Source organism: Miniopterus natalensis, chromosome 12, assembly GCF_054644295.1.
Source record: "Miniopterus natalensis isolate mMinNat1 chromosome 12, mMinNat1.hap1, whole genome shotgun sequence".
Lineage (NCBI taxonomy): Eukaryota > Metazoa > Chordata > Mammalia > Chiroptera > Miniopteridae > Miniopterus > Miniopterus natalensis.
This window is the reverse complement of record NC_142092.1, coordinates 3,993,052-4,009,120: the sequence shown is the minus strand read 5'-3', so window position 1 is coordinate 4,009,120 and position 16,069 is coordinate 3,993,052. Positions and strand designations below refer to the sequence as shown.

The 16,069-nt window shown below is 52.8% G+C and overlaps 1 protein-coding gene across 1 annotated transcript in view; it reads right to left on the bottom strand.

The window, feature by feature from the left end:
- Positions 1–14,388, bottom strand: part of ROR2 (ROR family WNT receptor 2) — a 212,492-nt gene extending 198,104 nt beyond the window's left edge. The window contains exon 1 of the mRNA XM_087822522.1: positions 14,301–14,388. Coding sequence (XP_087678648.1) covers positions 14,301–14,385 — 85 coding nt within the window. The 5' untranslated portion in view covers positions 14,386–14,388. The remainder of the gene's footprint in view (positions 1–14,300) is intronic.
- Positions 14,389–16,069: the final 1,681 nt, after the last annotated feature.

The window sequence follows — 16,069 nt, the reverse complement described above, 5'->3', positions numbered from 1 at the left end:
TTGGCTGGTCGCACCAGGCCCGCCCCTCAGACCGTCCCCTGCGCAGACCCCACTCCCAGCCTCCGCTGGTCGGAAGGGGGGAACCAGTTCCACGATCAAACTCGCAAAGGCACCAAGCGACACACAGGCAGAGAGTCCGCCCTGCAAGGTCCTGCTGCCTGAGCACCAAGGCCCCAGCGGGAGGGGACGCACAGTCAGCTCCACGCAGCTCCCTGCACTGCTGGTCTCAGCAAAGCTGGGGCGGCTTCAGGAGCCACCACAGCACCCCTCAGGGCTGGTCACAGATCCCCACCTCTAAGCACCAGGAGCCCAGGGCGGGAGGACACCCTCAGGGCTGGTCACCGATCCCCGCCTCTGGGCACCAGGAGCTCAGGGCGGGAGGACTCCTCCCCTCCCCCGCGCCCCGCAGATTCAGCGCTTTCTGGGGCTCAACACACTGCCCCACAGGGAGGCAGAGGGTCCCCCTGTGCGGCTGCTCAGTGTAGTCCTCTGGTCCCTTACCACTCGGGTGCCACACACTTTGGGACAGCCTTCCCTGTGGTCGGCACCCTGAGTATTAGACGCCGGTTGCAGCCGCCACTAGAAGCTTTGTTTCCTAGGAAGGCGCCCTCCGCCATCAGAGGCTGTGTTTCCTAGGAAGGCGCCGAGCCCTCCGGGACTCACCGCTCCCCTGGGTTCCTCTGCCCTCCGCGGGGCGCTCCTTCCCCTCTCGTTGCTCAGGTGTGGGATCCCCGCTTTTGGATGCCATCTACACTCCGGAGGGGAGGGAGCTTTGCCGCCTCCAGGCCTCGGGGCTCGGAGCCCAGCACAGGCTTCAGGGGGCTCCCCCTTCCTACACCCCCCTCTCATACTGGACTCCGTGATGTTTCTTCAGTGCTCCCCACTCACGCTCCGTCCACTCAGGTATGTTTCTCTGGTTTTTCCAGGCTGGCTCCGTAGGATTTTAGGAGTAACAGAGTCTGTGGCTGGGAGCGGGGGCCTCTGCTGCTTCTCACAGTGCCGCCGTCTTCCCTCTGGGTTTTGTTTTTATTGTTAACCAGGCTTCCCTGAGCTTGGCATCTTGGGGGCTCATTCGTTGGGGAGCCTGTGAGGGGCTACCTCACTTACTCTGACCTCTGGGAGGCTCCCCATCAAAGCTCAAGTCCCCTCTGGAGAGCCAGGCAATCAGCTGGAGGAAGGTAGAGAGGGCCGATGGGTGGTTAACCAATGACCCTTGGAGAGCAGTCCTGAAAAGGGGGCAGGAGGCACAGAGCAACACCCCCAGCCCACAAGCTCTCTGATGCCAAGCTCTCCAGGATGGACTTGCCCATGCCAGACCATGGGCGCTTAGAGAGCTCATACTGGGCCTGGTGAGTCTGTGCCCAACTCCCCAACACTAACCAGCCCTGGGCCAAGCCAGTTCGCTAAACACAAGGCCCATAGGGCTCTGACAGAAAGGGTGTTGGTTAGCAATGGAACCTTTTCATCAAATAAATTCCTTTGCAGATGTTCCAAAAATAAAACCAACAGAAAACAATACCGATTAGCATGCATGTATGTGTAGATGTGTATATATGAATCAGCTAGGGCTGCCTTAGCAAAGCTCCTCAGCCAAAGCGGCTCAAACAACAGACACTTCTGTTCCGAAGGCCTAAAGTCAGAGATCAAGGTTTAGACAGGGTTGGTTTCTCCTGAGGACTCCCACCTGAGCTTGCAGACAGCCCTCCCTGTGGCTTCACATTGTCTTCCCTCTGTGTATGTCTGACTCTGTGTCCCAACTTCCCCTTTTTATAGGGACACCAGTCATTTTGGATTGGGGCCCACCCTAATGACCCCATCTTAACTTGATTACCTCTGTAAAGACCCCATCTCCAAATGAGCCACACTCTGAAGTTCTGAAAGTTAGGACTCCAGTATATCTTTTTTGGAGGTAACACAATTCAAACTATAACACTGTAATATTCTCTTTATAAAAAGTCATTAAGCCAGCCCTGCCAGTGTGGCTCAGTGGTAATGACCCACACAGTGCCACGCTCCCACCTCTCCGCTGACACATGCCTCCGTATCCACTCCAACGGCGGTCCGAACTAAGAACACTGCAATTACTGTCTTACTATCGGCACCTTCTTAAATCCTAACAAGGCCAGACTCTTTTCCTAAATTTTTGCCCTTTTGTACTTGTTGCTCTGCAAACTGCCTGCTCTCCTGTGTCCCCCTTTTAATTGGGGCACTTGTTTTATTCATCTTATGAGTTCTTTACAAAGCCCCTCATCTGTCATGTATGTTGTGAACACATTCCCTGCACCTGGCAGTCTGAATTTTCAAGGGGGATGCCAAACGCTCCACTGGGAAGCACAGAACAGTCATGTGTTGCTGCAAAGGGGGGAGGGGCAGTGCACACCTGAAAGCGACGAAGCCCTTTCTGCACCTCAGGATAAGCCCAGGACTCCGAGAATGGTGGACAATGACCTGCCCCCACTCGGCCCGCTGCAGGGCGCCTCTCCTGGGGGCGGTAGAGGCAACAGGGCACACCCAGAAAGAGGGGTCCAGAATAGAGAGACTGGGAACAGCTGGATTAGATAAAGCTTGAAGGGGCCCTCCCTATGTACACAACCCCAACCCCCACCCTCCACCAAGTGGGGAGGGTCCCTGGGCCTCTGCACCAGGACTCAGCCCCACCAGCAGCACCTGCACCTGCTGGAATGCAGAGCCCAGGCCTAACGGAAACCCCAGGATCTGACTGAAGGTGGTTGTGATGGTAAAAGCCAAGGTTCATGGGTGCACCTCGCCTGGCTCCCATGCTGCAAACAAACCAAGTGTAAAAGGCCATTTTCCAGAGAGCTGGGAAAGCTGGGCAGGGCCTGGGTATCGGATGACGCTTGCCTGTGATGCCTGTGATAACAGCAGGGCAATTATGTGGAAACCAGTTCTTAGGTCCATGCCTAAGTGTTTCCAGGTAAAACATTAAGGCTGTCTAGGTCTCAGTAAGCAGGCCAGAGGGAATGAAAGTTAGCAGGACATGGTGGCTGCTGAAGCTAGGTTCACTGCACTCATCTAATTTTACATATATTTGAAGGCTTCTATGATAAAAAGCTAAGGAAAAACATGTTAGTTCTGGCAACCCAGCCTGAGACTGAGACTTGGCGATTCTCAATCCTGTTGATAAAACGCTCTGTCCCCGAAGGCAGGTGGATCCCACCCTCCCCACCCGTGTGCGGTCTGACAGCATTTCCAATAGAATAACAACCATCTGAGTCTTCCTTCTAAGAGAATTCGCTAAACTCCATTATTGATTTCACTGGCTACAGTCGCATTTGTATCTCAACATTTTAAGTTATTTTAAAATACTCTCAAATTTACATAAAAATTGCAAGATTCATGAGTAAAACTCCCCATACTCTTGACCCAAATTCACTGACTTTTCTCCTTTACCCCCATGTGCCTTAGCATCCTCTCTCCACGCTCACGCTGGGTCTTGATCCTGGACTCTAAGAGGAGACTGAGACAGCATGCCCTTTACCCTAACGTTCGCCCAGCGTACCCTTCCTCAGGGCAAGGGCCTGCTCCCACAGAGCCTCAGGACAGACGCTCCGGAGGGTAAGCCCGGGCTCCCTGTACACCCAGGAGGGTAAGCCCGGGCTCCCTGTACACCCAGGAGGGTAAGCCCGGGCTCCCTGCACACCCAGGAGGGTAAGCCCGGGCTCCCTGCACACCCAGGAGGGTAAGCCCGGGCTCCCTGCACACCCAGGAGGGTAAGCCCGGGCTCCCTGCACACGCAGGAGGGTAAGCCCGGGCTCCCTGCACACCCAGGAGGGTAAGCCCGGGCTCCCTGCACACCCAGGAGGGTAAGCCCGGGCTCCCTGCACACCCAGGAGGGTAAGCCCGGGCTCCCTGTACACCCAGGAGGGTAAGCCCGGGCTCCCTGCACACGCAGGAGGGTAAGCCCGGGCTCCCTGTACACCCAGGAGGGTAAGCCCGGGCTCCCTGCACACGCAGGAGGGTAAGCCCGGGCTCCCTGCACACTCAGGAGGGTAAGCCCGGGCTCCCTGCACACTCAGGAGGGTAAGCCCGGGCTCCCTGCACACGCAGGAGGGTAAGCCCGGGCTCCCTGTACACGCAGGAGGGTAAGCCCGGGCTCCCTGTACACCCAGGAGGGTAAGCCCGGGCTCCCTGTACACCCAGGAGGGTAAGCCCGGGCTCCCTGCACACCCAGGAGGGTAAGCCCGGGCTCCCTGTACACGCAGGAGGGTAAGCCCGGGCTCCCTGCACACTCAGGAGGGTAAGCCCGGGCTCCCTGCACACTCAGGAGGGTAAGCCCGGGCTCCCTGCACACGCAGGAGGGTAAGCCCGGGCTCCCTGCACACCCAGGAGGGTAAGCCCGGGCTCCCTGCACACGCAGGAGGGTAAGCTCAGACTCACTTTTGCATAACGCACGTCCCCATGCAGTTTCATGAGGCTCCAGTCACACCCATGGGCGTAGCCTCCGTCCAGCACAGGTCCGCCTGAAATCACTCTCCACGTGGCTGGCTCGCCCTGTGGCCCATTCCTCGGCCATGTTTGTCCTTCACTACAGCCAGCTGTTTCACAAAATGCCCTCCACCCTGGCTGGGTGGCTCAGCTGCTCCTGTACACCAAAGGGTCTCAGGTTCGATTCACGGCAAGTGCACATACCCAGGTTGCAGGGTCAATTCCTGGTCAGGCACACGGGGGAGGCAGCTGATCAATGTTCTCTCTCACATCGATGTTTCTCTCTCCCTGCCCCCCCCCCCCAAAATCAATAAATATAATCTCAGGTGAGGATTAGAAATAAATAATAAAATAAAGTAAAATGCCCCTCCACATGGGCTGGCTGGTTTGTGTCACCATGAGATTCTGGTTCTGCACCCCCCACTGGAATGGAACCTAAGTGATGTCCTTCGTGGAAGGACAATGTCCATCTGTTCACACTGGTGCTGTGAGCTGTGGTCACCCAGTTAGGGTGATACCTGGTTTTTCTAGTCTAGAGTCCTTAATTGTGCCCTTGCGCATAAGGACTCCGTGGGGACATACTGTGAGCCATGAACATTTCCTGCTCCCCACTCAACATGAATCCACATAATTAGGTTCAGCTGATGCTCATTCACTGATGATTCTTGCGCAAATCAATCTGCACAATTATTGCTGCAAATGTGGTTTTTCCAACTCACTTCACATTTATTAGCTGGCATTTTGCTGTGGAAAGTGGCTTCTCTTCACCCTGCCCCCACTTCCATTTACTTTTGGAAAGCAGTGGGTTGAATAACATCCCCCCAAAATTCATACTCATCCAGAACTTCAAATACGGCCTATTCGGAAATAGTCTTTGCAGAAGTAGTAAGGATCTGGAGATGAAATCATCCTGGCTTTAAAATGGGCCTAACTCCAATGACTGCTGTTTTTATGAGTTGGAAGGGACACACAGAGACACAAGGGGAGAGCCACGTGAAGTTGTGGAGATTGGAGTGACGCTGCCACAAGCCCAGGACCACCAGGAGCCACCAGGAACTGAAGAGGCAAAAAGGATTCTCCCTCGTGGCCTCTGGGCTGAGCACGCACTGCTCACACCTTGCCTTTGGACTCCAGCCTCCAGAACTGTGAGAGGACCCATTTCTATTGTTTTAAGCCACCCATTTTGCAGCCCTTTGTTATGTCAACCCTGGGAAACTAATATAGGTATTTAATTATTTACTTAATTATTTACTTGCTGTCAATACTGATTCATAAATTTCTATTTTGTTCCATGTATACCTACTTGTCCTTATTTATTTGATGCTTAAATTCTCCCCAATTTGACCACTGGAGCTCCTCCGAGATGGCACTTGTGTATCTGATATGTTCCCATTACTTTTGATCACTTACTTTCTATCACAAGAGCATGCTCCTGGCTCATCTTTTTGTTTTTCCCTGTCCTGAACCCATAATCAGTCATTTCTCCACACATGCTAGTTCCTTTAATGTGTAACAGTATTTAGAAACCAAGATCTGGGCACTAAGAGAGTTCATGGCTAATGAGGTCCTAGGAAATAACTGTGATGTATAGGAAAAATATATAAGGTGCCCCAAAAAAATGTATATGCACACTTTGAATAACTATAAAGGCAGTGTTTATTAAAATACATTTCATTTTCAAAATTGAGCTATCAGCTGTTAAAGTTTGTATACATTTTTGGAACATCCTGTATTTTACAAATTATGAATTATAATCTTAACATACTATTTTATATATATGTATATATATGAATATGAATACATGAAATCATGAATTATACCATTCTTTCCAATTCCAAGCCAAGTCATTTGGGGTCTTCTCTGCCTCCCTTCATTCCATATTTTTATCTCCCTTCTTTCCTTGGGAACCCTGGCTCCAACGCTATCAACACATCTCTTACTTGCCCTACCCCACAATTCACAAAGTGGTTTCAGAATGGTTACACACATACTACTATGGGAAACAAACCTACTAAGGGTGCAAGATTTGTTACCAGGTTTGTTGTTTTTAATCCAGACTGAGGATATATAGTCCAAGTACTGTGTCCACAGTCATGTGAACTAGGTTTCCTTTTTCCCATCAGTGTAGTTACATTACTTATTTGCAATATAATTGGGTTTATTTACTTGTTTGCACTCAATTTTATTTTCCCACCATCTTTAGTGATTTAATTTTATTTTTGAACATGTAGAACATTTTCATGTTCCAAAAGTCAGACCTATACAAAAAATATGTAAGAATGTACTAAGAATAGAAAGAAATTACCTTACCATAATAAAGGCCTCAGATAGCATGACACTCAACAGAGAGACACTGAAGGCTTCTCCTCTAAGATCAGGAAGAAGACAAGGATGTCTGCTTTCACAACTTCTACTACACATTGGAAGTTCTAGACAAAGCAATTAGGCAAAAATAAAAAAAGAAATAAAAGATATCCAAAATTGGAAAGAAAGAGGTAAAATTACCTGTTAACAGCCCGGCCGGGCGTGGCTCAGCGGTTGAGCGTTGACCTGGGATCCAGGCAATCGGGGTTCGATTCCCGGTCAGGGCACATGCCCGGGTTGCGGGCTCGATCAATGACTCTCTCATCATTGATGTTTCTATCTCTCTCTCTCCCTCTCCTTTCCTCTCTCTGAAATCAATAAAGATATTTAAAAAAAAAAAAAAATTACCTGTTAACAGATGACATGATCTTACATACAGGTTCATAAAAATTCTATTTGAGCTAATAAATGAATTCAGAAAACAAGCATTATATATACAAAATCAACTTGCAAAAATCAGTTGCATTTCTATACATTAACAAAGAACAATCCAAAAAGGGAATTGAGAAAACATTTCCATTCACAATAGCATCACAAAGAAAAATGTACTTAGGAACAAATGTAATCAAGTGGGTGAGAAACTCGTACACTGAAAACTACAAAACACTGCTGAGAGAAATTAAAGATCTAAACGCACAGACATTCATGTTGTGGACTGGGAGACTTGAGCAGATGTCTATACCACCCAAAGCTATCTACAGATTCAGTGCAATCTTTATCAAAATCCCAGTTACATTTTTAGTAGATACAGAAAATCTTCCTAAAATTCATATGGAATTTCAAGGGCTCCCAAAGAGTCAATACAACCTAGAAAAAGAAAAAGTTGAAGGATTCACATTTCTGATTTCAAAACATACGAGGTAAAATTACCTATTAACAGACAACATGTAAGCTACAGTAATCAAAAGTGGCGTAAGGACAGGCACAGAGATCAATGAAACAAGAGAGCCCAGGAATAAACCCTACATGTGTGGCAAAAGACAAGGGTGCCGAAACCATTCAATGGAGAAGGAACAGTCTCTTCAACCAAGGGTGCTGGGAAAACTGGATATCCACAAAAGGTGAAGCTGGACCCTTACCTAACACCATATACAAAAATTTAACTCAAAACAAATTAAGGGCCTAAACTTAACAAGGGCTAAAACTACAAAACGTTTAAAAGAAAACATGGGGGGAAACCTCATGAGCTTGGACTTAGTGATTATTTCTTGGATGGGACAACAAAAGCGCAAGTAAAACAAAGTAATAGATAAATTAGATTCACTAAAATTAAACACTTTTGCGCATCAAAGGACACTAACAACAGAGTGGAAAGGCAACACAGAATGGGAGGAAATATGTGCAAATCGTATATCTGATAAGGAGTTAATATCCAGAATATATAGAAGTCCTATAACTCAACCAAAAAAATGTGATTTAAAAATGGGCAAAGGATTTGGAGACACTTCTCCAAGAATATATACATATGGTCACAAAGTACCTACAGATGACGTAAAAAGATGCTCAACATCACTAGTCTTTAGAGAAATGCAAATCAAAACCACAATGGAAAAAAAAAAAAAGAAAGAAAAAATATGAAAAAAAAACAATAAACACAATGAAACCTGGCTGGTGTTACTCAGTGGTTAGAGCATCGGCCTGAGCACTGAAGGGTCTTGGGTTCGATTGCCAGTCAAGGGCATGTACCTGGGTTACAGGTTGGATCCCAGCCCAGTCAGGGTGCTTATAGGAGGCAACCAATGGATGTGTTTCTCTCACATCGATGTCTCTCTCTCTCTCTCTCTCTCCCCCCCACTCCCTCCCTCCCTTCCACTCTCTCTGAGGAGCAATGGAAAAAAATATCCTCAGGTGAGGATTAACCAAAACCAACGAACCAACCACAATGATAGCACCTCACACTCTTTAGGGTTATCATCAATAAAATGGAAAATAACAAGTGTTGGCAGTACAGGGGTTCCTCAAAAAATTAAAACTAGAACTACCATATAATCCAGCAATTCCACTTCTGTGTATATACCCAAAAGAATTAAAAGCAGGACTCAAACAGACGCCTTCATAAAAGCATTATTCACAATACCCAAAAGGTGGAAACAACCCAAATGTCTGCCAATAAATGGAAAACAAAATGTGCTACAAATATGGGGTGTGTGTGTGTGTGTGTGTGTGTGTGTGTACACAATGAAATATTATTCTTCAGCCTTAAAAAAAAATTAAGTGCTGACACCTGCTACAACATGGACAAATCCTGAGGACGTTACGCTAAGTGAAAGCAGCCAGGCACAAAAGAACAAATGCAGCACGATTCCACTTATATGAGGCCCCCAGGCCAGTCACACTCATGCTGAAAGAAAGTAGAAGAGTGGGCGCCAGGGCTGGGCAGAGGGATTGGGAATCAGTGTCTAATGGGGACAGTTTCAGTTTGGGAAGAAGAAAAAGTTCTGGAGATGGGTGGTGGTGACGGTGGCAGAACAATGTGAATACACGTAATGCCACTGAATCGCACACTTAAAAATGGTTAAAAGGCTCCATTTTATGCATATATATAATAATGCACATTGTGCATATGCATTAATAAAGATCTGAGTAACTGACATCACTTTCTGTTTTCTCCTTTCTGTGCTTTTTTTAAAATAAGCAGACGCACAACCAGCCAGTCCCTCCACCCGCGTCCTCCATCCACCTCTCTCCACTTTAAGACAAGAACACACCCGGTCACCATCTCTTCCTATAGAATTACTGTGGTGCTCAATTTTTCACTATTTTAAGTTGTTCTGGAAACTAACCCCATATTATAAGACAATGATACGGCGACCTGGGGATTATTTCAGTGTCAGGGAGAAAATTCCCAATTTCTAAATGTTATTTCCCGATGTCCTATAAGCACTGAAAGCACAAAATAACATTCTATGATAGGGCTGCAAGCTAGGCTTGTACTCAAGGTGGATGGGACCCAGAAATTGTGCCCGAAGCTTCCTCAGCCTGGGGCTCCTCACTCCCCTCCTACCCCCTCTTGCCATCCATTTGTGGGCTGCTCATGTTCTACATGCAATTCTCATGTCCCCACCAGTTCCTCACGGTCCCCCAAACCCTACTCAGTCCCTATAGCTCAGGTTTCCTTGCCTTGGTCACCACACCTGCTAAGCGCCTCTGAGGCAGGGCCCTCTGTTTCCACAGATCAGCATCAATCCAGTTCATTTTTGCCTTCAAGTCTCCCACAGTCAATGAACAAAACTCTAAGCAAGCAACGGGAAGTCCCTCCTTGCTCCCAACTTTAGGGGATATTCCTGAAGCAACAGTGACAAGCACACAGATCCTGGACAAAGAGTGGTGGCCAACAGAGCTTCTGCAGTGACGTCAACCAACTGCCACATGCAACTAATGAAATGCAACTAGTGAGTTCAGTTTAATTAACTCTAACTTGAACAGCTATGTGTGCTTAGTGGCTGCCACGGTCCTCGGCCCAAGCCTGCAGTGAGGATTCCTATAATTTAGCTGCACATTGGTTAACTGGCCCTCCAGGAGGGCGAGGTGTGGAAACCATTACCAAGGAGCATTTCAGAGTTGGGGAAACCCTCCCCCACTCCAGGGGACTTGAAGAAGCAGATGCATTCTCCCCAGATAACATGTCAAAAGTGACAGGGTGCTTACTGAAACTCATTCCAACGACAATTAAAGACACACACATACCACCTCCCACTGAAACTTAAGACTTTGTAGAGGACAAGCCACTTATTCTAATTAGGCCAAATTTTTCTGTAATTATTTCCTTCCCTTTAGCTTTGAATTTTTTGATTCCTTCAGAGATAGAACTTATAAAAAAAAAAGGCCAAAAATCCCAACAATGGTGCTAACCACACCAAGGCAATTCCCTAATTTTGAAAAGCTTTCTGAAAATCTCCAACACTGTTCAACAATTCCTTGGCCACTCGGTTAATATGATTTTAAGCAGATCACAGCCCAGACACATTTTATGACAACTGCACATTCAACCAAGGCCATCCCACCCTATTTCCAATTTGGCAAACTCCTCAACCAAACCAAATAAATACATACTAGGAGGCGGCGGCTGGTGCAAACCCAGTCAGTGCTGCCGTAATTAGCAGACCAAGCTCCTTGTTTAGCTCAGATTTTCACTTCAAAGCTCAAGAAGCCCTCACTGTCCACCTAACTAACATTCCTATCACAGTGCTGCAGTCGAACACAAAACCAAAGAGCCCAAAAAGGGTCACTGAGAAGCAATGTTTTCAGAACCAGTCCTTTTAGCCCAAAGGCCCTTTCATGAAATTGCTTTTGGCCACACAAAATGAGGACTTAACCAGCATGGAATGCTTCCTCCACAGAGCAACACCCCCAGTACTTTGGAACCTTTCATGCATGATATTCATGGGATCCACTTGGTGGTCAATGCAGAGTCTCCGAGGAAGGAAATATCTTAATGACAACTTTCTTTACCAGAAACAGAGTCACAGCCTGTAGGGGCAGCCCCCTCCTCGTGGGCCACAGCAGAGTAAACCCAAGGCTTTGCAGCCCAGCCCTTCTCCACTGGTAACCACAGGATTGGGGGTGGGGCGCAGGTCCCCCTCTAGGTTCCCAGGAAATGGACCAGATAAACACCAAAAGGCCTCTGGCATTAGAAGATGGTTATAAACCTTGGGGGGAGGGTAACACTTAGTAGCCCACTTTCTTCCCCCCCCCCCCCCACTACAATTTGGAATTAGTATAATTAGAGCTCTCCCAGGGCAAAGCATTAGAGCACACAAATTTCCTGTACCTAATCAGACTGGTCGGGGTTCCGCAGATTAGGGAGGCCCAGCCTTTCACACCCAGTTCCATTTCAATGATAATGATAATTTTCCACATCCTGGCCTCCCTTGGAATGCATTTTAAAGGAGTGCCACTTCTCCAGCTGAAACCTGGTTTTAGAAATCCCCCTTTAGGGGATGAATCTTCCCTACCTGTCAGGCAGGCTATTCCCCTATGCCTGCATTTTCATTCCATTGATCTCAGGGAAAAGATTCCCCAAAAAAGGGCAGGGTAAAATTCTGACTCTGCCAGGCTTAAATCAGAGGGTAAACCAAGGTAAGTCACACCCTAACAAAGACATACAAGTACCAATTACAGCTGTCCTTTGACCAAACAATAGGAAGGTTTACCAATAAAAACACAAGTGTTGCTTCACAGTGCCTCGTAAATCTGCAGGTCACCAAAACCTACCTGGGTAAATGCACACTTTTGAACCGATGTTGCTTTTTTGAGTGCAAAATACAGAGCAGAATTCTTGAGTGTTCTAACCACGTGCTATAGAAGGTCAGCCTCACTGACCGGAGCCCCTCAGCAGTCACCCAGTGCCTGGGTACAGCAGCTCACACCCGCTGTCACACCAGATCGGCGGTGTTCAGTCTGAGGCTGGCATTCTCCATCAAGTAGACGCGAGGGTTAAACTCGCTCTCACTATTAAATACCGAAACATTTCCAATGTGCGCTGCTTCCTTGCTTGGTACACAGTCATAATAAGAAAAACGTGTTGCCTTACTGCATACATAAAAACTTTTCTTTTTCCACAAAGTCTTCTTCAAGATGTTTTCGTTTACTTCCAAATGGATCACTATCATTATTTATTACGACCATCACTGCAGGGATCCGGGCCAGAAGTAAACCCTTCACTGTGAAATGGGGAGAGGGTGGACCCAAGCCCCCATTCCCAGCCTATCCTACCTAAGCAGGGAGCAGGGTCCCCAACCAGAGACTGGTCTCCGTAGGGAACAGAGCCTTCTGTAGATAGGGGGGTAAGAACTTAGAAACCCTTTAAAAATAACTTTTTGGTGTTCTTACACAGTAATTTACTCTTCGTGTATAAAACACACTCAAATTACAGGGATTCATCAACACAGCAGAAAAGATGCCAAAAACCCAAATCTCCTGAAATCATAAAACTGACTCATATTTTGAGTACGATCATACTCTTTGCATTTTCAGCTAATTCCAGAAGAGAGAGAATTATGAACAGCTTTCCTTCTCCCTCCCCTAGAGAGATTAGTATTATTTTACTGGAAAAGTAAAATTACCTCCACGCAGGATTCGAAAATTAACGAAAATGACACAGGATTGCTTTGTTCCTCAGAGATTCCTTAAATTCGACTGGAAACGACGGCGGCAAGGTTTAAACTAACGGCGCCCGAAATGCGAGCCGCTCTCCTGGTCCTGTTAGAACCTGGGTGCAAGCGACAGGCCCACCACCCCCCTCCCACGCCCAGCTCCGGGGGCCGCCCCCCTCCCCGAACACCCGCCAGAGCCCCCTGGCCTCTGCACCTACCCCAGTGGCCGCGACGCCCACGCCCCGCCACTGCACGCGGAGCCCGCGGGTTTGCCCCGCCGGCCGGCAGCGCTGCCCACGCCGCGGCTCTGCGGAGGGGGTCCCGCAGCGCAGGGGTGCAGGACTCCGCAGGGGTGCGGCCGGGCCCCAGCTGACTCCGAACGCGCCGCTTCACTCACATCCCCGAGCGGCCGACGCTCTCAGACCGCGACGTGGCCGCGGACCCCTGCCCAGCCGAAGGCTCCGCCGTGTCCGACAGTCCGCGTCTGCTTCAGCCCACACGCCCCGAGGCTGCCCAACACGAGTCGGGGGGCCGGTCTCCGGAGCGCGCAAAAAGCGCAGGGGCAGCAGGACGCGGGGAGGGCTGAGCCCCAATTCTCACCTGCGGGCAGGAGTGGGGTGCGGGCGCAAGGCGTGGGGTGGGCGACACTGAGCCCACTTACGCGTAAGGAGGCGGCTCACCTTTTAGGACCCAAGCCGAACCTCTGCCTGGAGGCACGGCCCCCCCCGCAGGACGCCCCGACCCGGCCGCGCGGCGCACAGGCCGGGTGCCCGCAGGTCGGCACGGCGGGCGCGCCGCCTCCCCCTCGGCGCCCGGGCCTGTCCCTCCAGGCCCCAGGGGACCTCACGCAGGTCCCACGCGCCGGGGAGTCCGCTCAGGACCTCCCGGGACAGTGGGTGCCCCTCGAGGAAAGTGCCACACGAGAGCCAGGCCCGTCCCTCCAGCTGCGCGCCTCGCCCGGGATCCTGGGGTGAGGCCCCGAAGGTGGCCGGGCCCCCAGCAGCCCAAAGACCACCCAGGGACCGCCGACCACAGGCACAGGATTCGCCGCTCCGGCCACCTCCCGCCGGTGGGGGAGGGGACGGGCAACAAAAGGAAGCCGAAGCCCAGCCCAACCAAGCGGCGGGGGTCGGGGGCCGCTCCCCGGGGCGCCGGGTACCTCGGGGGGCCGGGCAGGGTCCTGAGCAGCACGGGCCACGTCCGAGGGCCCGAGGCCGGGCGCGTCCACACGCACGACCCTCGGTACCCCGGCGAGGGCCCCGGGGCCGCCGCCCGGCCTCTGGAAGCACTTAGCTGGCCCGGAACGCGCCTCGTGAAAGCGGCCGGCGGCGGGGCGCGGCCAGGAGCCGAGAAAGGGACGGACTCGGGGGAGCCCCGCGGGCGCACGGGTCCTACCTGCGGTCCGGGGCGCCAGCAGCAGGAGCGCGGCCGCCCAGACGGCCGGGGCGCACAGCAGCGGCAGCGCCGGGCCCCGGGCCATGCCGCGGGCCGTGGGGCCGCCGGGGCGCCTCCACCCCTGCCGGCCGCGCGTCCGCTGCCCCCTCTCCCGGGCGCCACGCAAGATGGTCCCTTTCGAGGAGCTCGTGGTCCGCCTCCTCCCCGGCCGCGGCGCGGGCGCGGGCTCCGGCGGACGGCGGGAGTCGGGACGCGGGCTCGGGCGTCCGGCCGCCGGGACGAGCGCGAGGGGCGGACCGCGGGCGCGCAGGAGGCAGGGTCCCCCGCTCGCCCGCCCCGATGGGCAGAGCGCGGCCGCGGCGGGCGCCCCCTGCCGGAGGGACGCGCCCCGGCGGGCGTGGCGCGCGGGAAGCTGGGGCCCGAGGCCGGGGCGGCCGCCGGGTCCTGGGACGCGCCCCGCTCCCGCCCAGGGGCCTGGGGCCTGCGCCGCGCGGGACGCTGGGCCGCAAAGGTGGCACCGTGGGGGCGTCCGGCCGCACCAGCCTTCGGGGTGCGGGAGCGCGGGGCCTGGTGACGAGTCAGTAAGTCAGGACGGCACAGCGCCCGCCGGCCTCCCCGGAGCCGGCCGGCCAGCCACCCGGTCCCAGCACCCCGGCGCCTGGGCCACGGCAGCGAGGGCTGGGGACGGGGACGGCCCGCGCCCCGCGCCCTCCGAGGGGCCCCGAGCCTGCTGCGCCCGGGCGCCCTCGGAGCGCGATGCTGTCTGACGCCACCGCCGCTTTTGGTTTACTGTTCAAAGCAGATCGTGTCATTGCGGCCATTGAAGGCGGGCGCTGCTCTCCGCGGAGCCCGGAGCGGGCCCGGGGCGCCCTGAACGCACTCCAGCGGCCGTTCCCTCGCCCCTTGCGCCTGCTTAGCACACGCAGCGCCCGGCACCGGGCCGCCCTGCTGGCGCGGGGACCTCCTTTGTGTTTCGCCCTTGGAGAGGGACTTGGGGTCTCCAGCGACCAGTCGTTTGTTTTGTGAGATTCACCTTTACCCGACTGTGAAGCCGTTCGGCGCTTTTGCTCAAGCCCCGTTCCCCGCGCACTGCGCTGCGCCGGGGCCCAGGCCCGAGCCGCCCGCCCGCCCGTGGCCCAGGCTGCGGACCCGCCGCTGCCCCCCGGGACGGGCCTCCCGCGGCCCCTGCGGAGTGCGGGGCGTCCCGCACACCTCGCGTTCCTCCTGCGGGTCGGAGGGACGTGACCCGCACTCCGGGGCAGCGGGGGCTCGGGGGCCGGGAACAGCCGCCGCAGCCGCCCCCCAGCCCCGCACGGGCTCCTCGGGCACCGCCGGCCCGAGCCAGCCGCCGGTGTCGTGTCGTCTGCGGGCGGCAGGGGACCTCCTCCGGGGGCTTCCCTCCGGGGCCTCGAGGGTGCTCTAGGGGCGAACGAGGCAGTGAACGTTGGTCTTGCAGCCCTTGGCTCCAGGCTCCTCCAGGTCGGGCCTGGTGGAAGCAGGGGCGCAGAGCAGGGGCCGGGGCCTGGCCCGCAACGCGCGCCCCTGCGGACCCCGTCCCCGCACCCCTGGGTGTGGACCAGGGGAAGTGAGGCAGTGGTGCTTCAGCCTCATCTGTGTGCAGTTTCCATGGGACTGGGTGCCCCACAAACCCGGCCGAAAGTTTAAACAGCAATATATATTTTTGCTGACAGATTCTTGGGTGGGGTTAGAAATGTGGGTTGTATCACACACGATTCCTTAAAGCTTCTTAGGAATGAGTCTTTCAGCAT